The sequence below is a fragment of the Sceloporus occidentalis genome, unplaced genomic scaffold, assembly GCF_023333645.1.
Source record: "Sceloporus occidentalis isolate IW3139 unplaced genomic scaffold, rSceOcc1.0.p SCAF_143, whole genome shotgun sequence".
NCBI lineage: Eukaryota > Metazoa > Chordata > Lepidosauria > Squamata > Phrynosomatidae > Sceloporus > Sceloporus occidentalis.
The window spans coordinates 638,628-648,583 of NW_028317123.1; the positions used below are offsets into that span (position 1 = coordinate 638,628).

At 42.5% G+C, this 9,956-nt stretch overlaps 1 protein-coding gene across 1 annotated transcript; it reads left to right on the forward strand.

The window, feature by feature from the left end:
• Nucleotides 1-5,841: 5,841 nt before the first annotated feature.
• On the forward strand, nucleotides 5,842-8,214 carry LOC149280932 (prohibitin 1-like). Its single transcript, XM_089499881.1, has 6 exons — nucleotides 5,842-5,929; nucleotides 6,072-6,233; nucleotides 6,705-6,847; nucleotides 7,079-7,195; nucleotides 7,571-7,666; nucleotides 8,002-8,214. The coding sequence occupies exons 1-6, from the start codon at nucleotides 5,842-5,844 to the stop codon at nucleotides 8,212-8,214; spliced, it is 819 nt and encodes a 272-aa protein (XP_089356007.1).
• Nucleotides 8,215-9,956: the final 1,742 nt, after the last annotated feature.

Here is a 9,956-nt window from a genome sequence, read left to right on the forward strand (position 1 = left end):
GAGTAATGGATCCCAATGCTAAGGGAAAGCTATAAATTTGGTAAGACCCTGAACAAGGTGGTTGGAGGGGTGGGGAGGGGGGGGTCTGGATAATTTCTAGGGGAAATCGATACAGTGTGAAATATAACAAAGCGATAAGGAGGAAAGCTGTAAAATGGGATAGAATATAAAAGGTGGAAGACAAAGGATCAGAGAGATAGATGAAGGAATATAGTGAATAAGGGAGGGTGGAAGGAGAGGTAACAGACGGGACACAGGAGACATTGAGTGATATATTCTAAGCAGAGCAGAAAGACAGGCGGCTTTCACTAAAATGAGATAAACCGCTACAATTCCATTGTGCTCTAAGGAGAAGGAGAAAAGCCATTTTTATGGAAAAACAAGCCCAATAAATCTCGCTTTTTATTATTGCCCTTGAGGTTTCATCAGCATTTTGGTAAGAAATTGTTTGAAATAAAGTGTCTCTTCCTTCTCAGGCAGGAGATGGAGGGTTCTTTTCCTAGGGGGGGAAGAAGGTAAGTGGTTTTAAACACGAAGGACCCAGGGGGGAAAAAGGGAACAGGGGCCTAGGGGAAGACGGGTGGGCTTTTTTTTTTTTTTACAGGAGTGACACCTTGAAGAGTTAATATAATGGACTGGAAAATGGTGGGAGCCTAGGCAAAACAGGGCGGCCCTGGAGATCTATTAATCTAAACAATATATACTTGATAACATGGGCCATTTATTACAGAAAATGTGTGTTCAACGTGGCCTTACTCTCCATAAAACCCATTGGGGTCAATGAAAGAACTCGAGCCATGCAAAGAGTGGTGACTCAATGACTAATTCTGGAAGTCCTAAAACTGGTCCGCTCCTAAGTCGAATCGAATCTGATTCAGAAGTGAGCTTCAAGACAGATTCCCTTTGAAGACACCCAAGTAGGATAAAGTACTCTCCCGTATTCATGACAGAATCAATAGAAGGGGGAAGTCAGGATAATGAACTCCTTCTGCTTCAATAAGATAAAATCGGTAAAAGGATAGGGTACATGACCAGAAGACCAACAGATCAGAGCCCTCACATACATTTCCCCATTTGCAACCACATCAGCGTGTACAAAGTGAATCATTGTGTGAGATAAGAAGATAAGGGAGTATTTGATATTCTTAAGTCACAAAATACCTAATAGGCTCTAAGAACTTAAATCTATTAGGGGTACTGATAGTGTAGAGTTTGAGTAAAACATATCTGAGAACAAGATGGGTATTGATCCTATACCTAAATGTCAAGCCATAGGTGTACCTGGAACAGCCGCTAGAAGGTGGAATGTTTTATATTGTTACTCATATAGTTTATTTGACCAAGTGTCTCAGATACAGATGTTTTGACTCTAAGTGCACCAAATATCAGCTATTTCACTATGTTACCATAATATTAGTTTTTATTAAACTATGTTTCGCCTCAAAGCAGAGTAAGGAGGCCATCGTTAAAGGGTCTTTTCGCTTAATGTCAAGTTTGACCTCAGTGAGGAAGAAAGAAACAGTACTGAGGATGCATTCTTTAGGAGCTCTCTCACTTCTAATACCAATATCTGACACATAATTTTAATTATTATATTTGTTTAAAACTTAGCAACATTGGTTAATATATATTAGCGGCAATACATAAATATTTTTATTGCAGATGCTAACAGACAACAAAACAAGCATCAGCACTACTGGCAGTACCACTTGGATGTAATGAGCTTCTGCTGCGGCAATAACCTCACCTGGATGTTTTGCTTTGATCTTACAGTGGTTTAGATGCAGAGTCAGCACATGCTGGGCTGTGAATATGGTCCCACCTTTCCTGGTGGCATAGAGGTGAGGGGTTTGGGAGCTCTAGATGATGGTCTCGTGCATGGAACAGAGAGATATGTGCTCCAATGATAAGGACATTTCCTTTCCCTCCTCTGGCATTTAACATTACTGATCGATGCCATCGGAGGCATTGTTGTTTGTCCTCGGGTCATTAGGACATCAGGCTTGCAACATATACTTTGTTCAGGCCTGGACTGGCCATCTGGCACGTTGGCCAAATGACCAGTGGCCCGATGTTCATCAACGTTACCATAAAAAACATGGCGTGCGGCTCCACTCATCCAGCCATAGGATTCACTAATGTAGTCAGCCAGCTGCTGGCCTTAAAGAGCCAGGGCCGCCCCGTCACTGCCAGACCTTAAACAGGGGAGGACTGGCACGGTTCATCCGAGTCAGGTTGCAGTATCATGTGTAAAAGCTGCAGCTCCCTTGTTATCGCAGTCAGCTTTTTGTGCCATGAGCCAAGGATTATGGAAACAATAAATAAGGGAAATGTTGCTAGTGGGCATGCTTTAATATTATTGCTGTAATGTTCAACCGCGGAAGGCAGTGAAGCCCGTGCTTTTGGCCAACGTAATCTGTTAAGTAAACAGAATATTCCAAGCTGCGATAAAGAATACATAACATTGACTGTTATCTGAATACTGACCTTCTGTCAAACCGGGATAAGTTCTCAAAAATAAAATAAGCAAAGCAGCAAAGATATCTAAATCGCATGCAGCAAATGATCTTTTGGTCTTATTCTCTAATGACAGCTGTGTATATAATCTCGTCTGATTTGTACATTGCGCCTGATGCCAAGCGCGAATCAGAGAATATGTTTGCAAATATAATTGTGTCGGAAGACATAGCTAATTTGAATTTGCTACAACTAAAGCCTAGCTCCAGCAAGCAAAAGTACATTTTAGTAAATCAATTACATAGCTTGAGGTCCTCGGTTAGTGCAGTAATATACAGTATATCCAAAATTACTGAGTACAGCGGTACGAGTTAATATCTTTTTTATTGGACTTGGAGGAATTGCTGTCGGGAATACCACCCTCCCTTTGGCAGGTTAAAAAAAGGAATAGTCTTAAACCAAGGAATCTGGTCTCTGTCTCCCCCTAGAGGCGAAATGGGGTCATACATTTTTTACTCACACTCACACTCACACACCTTTATTTGTAACACTCAAGGCCTGACTGGGGACGACTAAGCAGCCCTAGACCCTTTTGTAACACAAAAAATGTTACATTGTTAAGTTCAAGCTGGCCCTGCCAGCTACTGGGCATTTGCCTCGATGGCCAGTCTCTGCCAGGTAATACACAGTATCCCGGTGTAGAGGTGCCTTCTTCAGTCCTCACATTCAAAGTTCTAGCCTTTGGTAGCAGGTCCAGGGTATTCCCTCTTCTGCATTACTGGGGCAGATCATCCCCAATACTTAGGCGTTCAGGGGACAGGTCCAAATAGTTAATTTCAGAAGTCTGAATTGTTTGGTAAGGTTGTTGTCTTGGGTATAGGACAGAGATTATGGCGATGTTCAGAGCGATGGTCATCCTACATAGGGACCCTTATTTAATCGGTCTGGGGGCCTGCAGAAAAGAACCAGCTGAGGTCACAAGCCAATGGCTCCATATTTTAGAGTGCGATTGCTCACCCAGGAGATGTTGGTAGATCAGTGGCTAGGACCTCTTCCTCTCAGGCTTCTGATTTTGGACTGGAATAATATGGTAGTATTGGTCCCTCTGATGCACATATCCATGTGAAAGCTAATAAAATACATCGCTGCGGCAGCTGACTAGCATTTAATCCCAACAAAAATCTTTTCCCAGCCCACGTTCTGCCAAAACCTGTCTAAGAATACTGGTTGTACTTTATTGGAGAGTTACTTGTAGATGCCTCTGCTATATATATAGAACAACTATTGGAGGGAGCTGAAGAGCTTGTGAGTGGTGCTGTGAGACTCCTTAATGAGTTTCATGTCTCGGATCCTCTACCAGAGGGTCCTGCGCAGTATCTTAGCTGTCCCTAGCTCTGCACTCTTCTGGACAGAGCATTCTGATGTCGTTCCTGGAATCTGTTGGAGCCACTTTCCCAGTAAGAGTCACAACCCTGAGTGCTCTATGACCACTGGGACCACTTTGGCCTTCACTCTCCACATCTCCTCTAGATCTTTTTTCCGGCCTTGGTACTTCTCCAGCTTCTCATACTCCTTCTTCCTGATGTTGCTGTCACTTGACACTGGTACATCTACCACCACCGCTGTCCTCTGGTCCTTGTCTACTACCAAGATGGCAGTTTGACTGGATCTTAGCCCTGCTATACTCCACAACCTTCTGTGGAATCTTCCATTTGGACTTGGGAGGGTTTAGCCCATACTCTGTTGTGGTATATCACATGCAGGGTCCTATATATGTATGTATATATATATATATATATATATATATATATATATATATATATACATACATACATACACACACATATATCCCTCCTTCCAGCTATACAAAGATCTTCCTCTTTTAGGGCAGTGGGTTCAAGAGTGATCAGGAATCAGGAGAAAGTGGGCAGGGAGAATGCAGAACACGGACAAAGAGTTGGTGATTCCTGACCACTCTGCCCAAAGAAAGAAGAAAATAACTGGGAGACCCAAAGAAGCAGAGCTTCACCCAGAGACTCCAAGTGAAACCCGGAGTGTTCCCAGGAATGCTTTTTACTCCTCCTGCACTTGTTCATAACTGAGACCAATGATGTAGGGCTGGAGTAACAAGCAGAACCGCAATGTAAACATTCCTGATATTCTTATATTTAATTCAACAGCCAAATTATGTCACAGGTCAGTATATACAGTTTGAAAAATGACATCGCTACCCACAAGAGCTTATAATCGAATAGAAGGATTTAGTAAAAAGAAAAAGAGGTCCTGGACCGCTGAATGTACATGTTTGTGCACGAAACTGGAGGAAGGAGGTCCCTGACTTCAGAGCATGGGGGTCTGAACATGTATATGATGGCTGGAGCGTCCCTTTAAATTTACACATTATCAGGGCTTTTAGGTCAATAGAACCCTGTGATATCATGAGCTCCTAGAAAAGAGGGACATCACGGGTGGAAAAGGGACACTTGGGAGGTATGCTTTCACTGAATGAAGGGCAAATGAGGGTCAAAAGGAACCCCCGGGAGAATACTTTGATGTGAATAGCGATGTTTAATGGATTCTGAGTTCACATAACGTTAAATAAGCAGAATGTTATCATACACACTATGAATGTACAGCGAAATGACGTCAAACTTTCACGGCTCGCAGCGCACATGGTGTCTTGTGTCATCCACATCGTCTCCTACAAGCCGCTCCTTCGCCCTTTTCGTCTAATCGGGGTCTGGCTAAATCGTAACCAATCAGATGTGGCGTCGGCCGTGCTGCAACCTGGGAATTGTAGTTTAGACGGAAATACTAACACTCGTTTCCATTTAGGAAAAAAAATACTAGTCCCATGGTGCAACGCGAAACGCACTAGCGATTCAGGGGACGTACGCGCCGAGGAGGTGCTCACGCATGCGCACTGTGAAGTGTGTCTCATGTGGAGGTCAGAGACTGAGGAGGTGAGTGCTGGGAACCACGGAGGCCTGGTGAGGGTGGCACGGGGTGGAAGGAAAAGTAAGGGGGAGAAACATAGGGACAAATGTTGGTAATGTGTGCATTATAAGATAAAATAGGGCAAATGGCTCCTTGCCTCTGCTGTGGGGCAGGTTACGTAAAAGAGACGACCGCTGCCGCATAAATATTTTATAAACTTCCCGGGTTAAATCCCATCACCCTTTTAGTTGAGGCCTTAAAATCTCTGCTTCGGTTTTATGTATAGTGTAACTGTGGGGTCATGTATAGAAGTTATATATTGCAGGCCTGCATTAACGGCATTTGCTGTCACACGTGATATATAATAAGTGTTGTATCTGCTAACAAGTTACATTATCACTAATTACTGCCTTTTTATTTTAGCACTGACAGAAACCTGAAAATAAAATGGCAGCCCGGCTATTCGAGACAGTTGGCAAGATCGGCCTCGGCCTGGCAGTGGTCGGTGGAGTCGTAAACTCTGCGTTATATAACGGTAAGTCACGGGTGACGCGACTTCCTGTCAATCACATTCACCGTTTATCTCATCTTTATCCTAGGACTGGGGTTGTGGATAATCTGGATTTTGGGATTCCTCTCTTTGGTATTTTATCGTTCTTCGTTTCTCTCCTCCGAAGTGGACGCCGGACATCGTGCCGTGATCTTTGACAGGTTCAGGGGCGTAACGGACGTGGTGCCCGGTGAGGGGACGCACTTTATCATTCCATGGGTGCAAAAGCCGATCATTTTTGACTGTCGCTCCCGGCCTCGCAACCTTCCGGTTATTACTGGAAGCAAAGGTAGGTTTAACCCGTCATGTACCCGAAGTAGATTAGCCCATCTTTAGTATGAAAAGCATACGCTAAAAACAATATCTGTTATGTTTGTATAAACAGCGTAAAAAAAAAAAAAAGCCCTCAATATTTATTCTTGGCTATTGCTTAAGGCGCAAGTGTAAAATAAAAGTTTTTGGTGTGTTTGTAACATACACGGAGTATTTAATCGATTGTGATACGTTTTATTAGTTCAACACAGAAAAAGATGCGGTCGTATAAGCTTGCAAGACCTTAGAAGTCCCTACTTAATGATGGAAAGACAGAGACCCCTGAGGGTCAAGAAAAACTGTCACTCTACTGCCTTTGCCATCTTGGCCCAGCAAGAAATGTTTTTTAACCAACATGGCAGCCTCTCTAGTTTTAGATTTGATTTCGTTATCACCTTCAATCGATAGAAATGATTCTGTGTGACACGCAGGCGACTTGTCTCCGCAGATCTGCAGAACGTGAACATCACTCTGCGTATCCTCTTCCGGCCCGTCGCCAGTGAGTTGCCCCGGATCTTTACAAGTATCGGCGAAGATTATGACGAGAGAGTCCTTCCATCCATTACTACCGAGATCCTGAAATCCGTGGTGGTGAGTGAAAAACCCTCTGATGTCTGTTTAACCTACACATAGGTGGAACGATTGCAGTTTAGGTTAATTAAGTATTGAAGTGCAGGTCACACTTCATGTATAAATCTTTGGCTTTATTTCCTAGTTGACGGTGACCTCAAGCCTCGGATTATTTAGTGTGTTTTCCCTTTTTGGATGTTTCCATCGCACACAATCCAAAACTTTTGAGAATATTTTCACTTGCTTCTTTAGGCTCGTTTTGATGCAGGGGAACTGATCACGCAGAGAGAGTTGGTTTCCAGGCAAGTAAGCGAAGATCTGACAGAGAGAGCGGCTACTTTTGGAATCATCCTGGATGATGTATCGCTGGTGAGATATTGTGTTGCCTTTTCTTTTAATAGTAATACAAAGAAGTGCACGCTGGGTCACCATGGAATAACTAACTTCCTGGTGGAGGCCAGATAAAGTCATATTGGGTGGTCTGGGACTCAATTTATAACTGAGGCACTTCAGGATCAAAAAGAAAACACAATAGCAGGTAGAAATGCACTGATATATCTATGGCTGAAATATATCGGCCGTAAAGGGCATTATCAGCAAAATGCCGAAAAAAATAATAATCGTCTGCAGGGGCCCTGCTGCTTACTAGTACATTAATTGAAACTACCGCATGAAGGGTTAAATGTTTACTGCTATTCGATGTGCAAGTCAGATCGATAACCACCTTTGTTTTCATCCCCACAGACACACTTGACATTCGGCAGGGAGTTCACAGAAGCTGTGGAAGCTAAACAGGTGGCCCAGCAGGAGGCCGAACGAGCCAGGTTTATTGTGGAGAAGGTACGGCTTTGCAGAAGTAGTTGGAATAGAGGTTAAGAGAAACAGTTCATGGAAGTGACTTGTGATGAGTACAGAAAAGTGGTGTTAAGCAAAATCAGAATACTTTACGTGTGAGTTGAGTGTTTTGAGAAGGATGAAGGCATGCGGCTCCAGCAATTGTTTGGTCCTGTGCTGTTAAAGGAATGCTCTCAGCTCACAGGTCAACTTGTGAACAGTTGAAAAATCACCAAAAAGTACTTTGTAAAAGTAGACATTTTGTTACTATTATATTATATATTATATTTAGTCATGTCATTGCCACTCTGTCCTTGACACCTTGTATCTCTGTTCCTCAGGCTGAGCAGCAGAAAAAAGCCGCTATAATCTCTGCAGAAGGAGACTCCAAAGCTGCTGAATTGATTGCGGTCTCGTTAGCGGACTCAGGCGAAGGCTTAATTGAGTTGCGCAAATTGGAAGCTGCTGAAGACATTGCTTACCAGCTGTCCAAGTCTCGTAATGTCACCTACCTGCCTCCGGGGCAATCTACATTACTACAGCTGCCACAGTAAAGTTGGAGAATGAAGAGGGGGCTTTACTCACAATCCCCGGTTCTCCACAGCAATTAATCTTCCCCAACATGGACTTCTTGTGAAAGGCCACATCAGTTAAAGAGATGCAGTTACAGGGGACCATGTGTAACAATGTGAATGTTCTACTGCCTTCGGGAAGGGTCAACCGCTTGAACTTTATTGGTAGGTTACCAAAGAATCAGTGCAACATTGACACAAAATTACTTAGTGACCATGACATGCCTTATGGGGTGAAGGGCTAACTCCAGTAGTGAAAGTGATCTCTTGGTGACATCGTATTGCCCCAGTAAACGTTGAGTGCCCATTGTTAATCGCAGAATTTTGCAATGCACTGCAAGAGTCTTTGCCCACAACTGTAAAGCAATGTCAAGTGTCAATCATGTTGTGAGCGAGTCTATATTCCTTTAAATATATCTGTGCATATGGGAATTCCCTAACAATGTCATCTGACATGTACACAAGGAAGATATATTTTATTGTCCCTTATGTTTAAATTCTGCATGATGGAGCGTTCATGCTTTATTAAACTGAACTAAAATAAGGAAGTTATTACAGAAAGCACTGCAGACTCCATATTAAATAAGCACTTAATGATTTCATTCCTTGTGTTCATTGAAAAGCAAATAAATGTACACATTATTTACAGTTTTGGATAAAACAATCCTAAATCATCTCACCTGTTAAAAAAATACTTTTTTCAGGTCACGTTTTCTCTCCCTAGTTGGCCCTTCAATCCATTAAACTGATGGCTTTTGTTACATGAAGGATCATTATTTTTAGTGGGTGATGCTCCTTAACATACAGACTTTCAAAGGTAACGGATGGTCCCTAAAGGCAAAAAAATGTCCAAATTCTGTTTGCCATTGTAAATGAATAAATGTTGGTTAATTTCAGCCAGAGTCTGTCTGTTATTTTAAAACATCATTCTGCCAACCCATCTCCTTTTTAACCTGACAACTGTAACATCGTTTGGAACCGGATACATCTCACCGCTCCCAAGGTAACACATTGCTGTCCGATTGCTGCAATCTCATGTTGTGAAGGCACACACACTACCCTTCAAACGTTTGGGGTCACTGAGCAATATTCATGGAAGACAAGCAAATTTCTGGCTGTAACATAATTGCAAAAGGGTTTTCTGACACAGCTACAATAGTCATTTACAACATTAACCCTGTCCGTGCTGGATTTCTGAGCCATTTCATGTTTTGGTTTTTTTTTTATGGGCAAAATATTTTCTGTTAAAAATAAGGACATTGCTAAGTGACTCCAAGTGACTCGTGTGTAGATAAAAAGGGGGCTAATCTACCACATGCCACTGCTTCTCAAACCAAAGTCATTCTAACGAGGGCACAAAGGTAAAGACAGACATCTTGTGTGCCCCTAGGCACAGGTTTGGTGTCTCCGTATGTGTTATAGAGCAGTATGGACGCCACTCGACCACTGTCTTTTCAGTGAAAAATTAGATTTTACCAAATTACGGCAAAAAGGGAGGTCAACATAGGCAAGCTCCTCCTGGTAGAAAGATCAAGTAAATTATGAGTAATGTGAGTACACCTAGATGCAGATTAAACTATCTTTGTACAACCAACATTATAGTCTTGAGTTATGTACCAAAAAGTATAGTTTATATAAATATTAAACTGCTCTATAATTGATCATCTTACCTTCTAATCGTTAGAAGGATTGTAGGTACAACTAAGAGAGGAGAATGGTGTATT

Bases quoted from the DNA above. Each gene is read 5' to 3' on its own strand.
- LOC149280932 (XM_089499881.1), top strand. From the start codon at position 5,842: ATGGCAGCCCGGCTATTCGAGACAGTTGGCAAGATCGGCCTCGGCCTG. The intron at 7,196-7,570 runs GTGAGATATTGT...TCATCCCCACAG, and splicing joins TCCTGGATGATGTATCGCTG to ACACACTTGACATTCGGCAG. The intron at 7,667-8,001 runs GTACGGCTTTGC...TCTGTTCCTCAG, and splicing joins CCAGGTTTATTGTGGAGAAG to GCTGAGCAGCAGAAAAAAGC.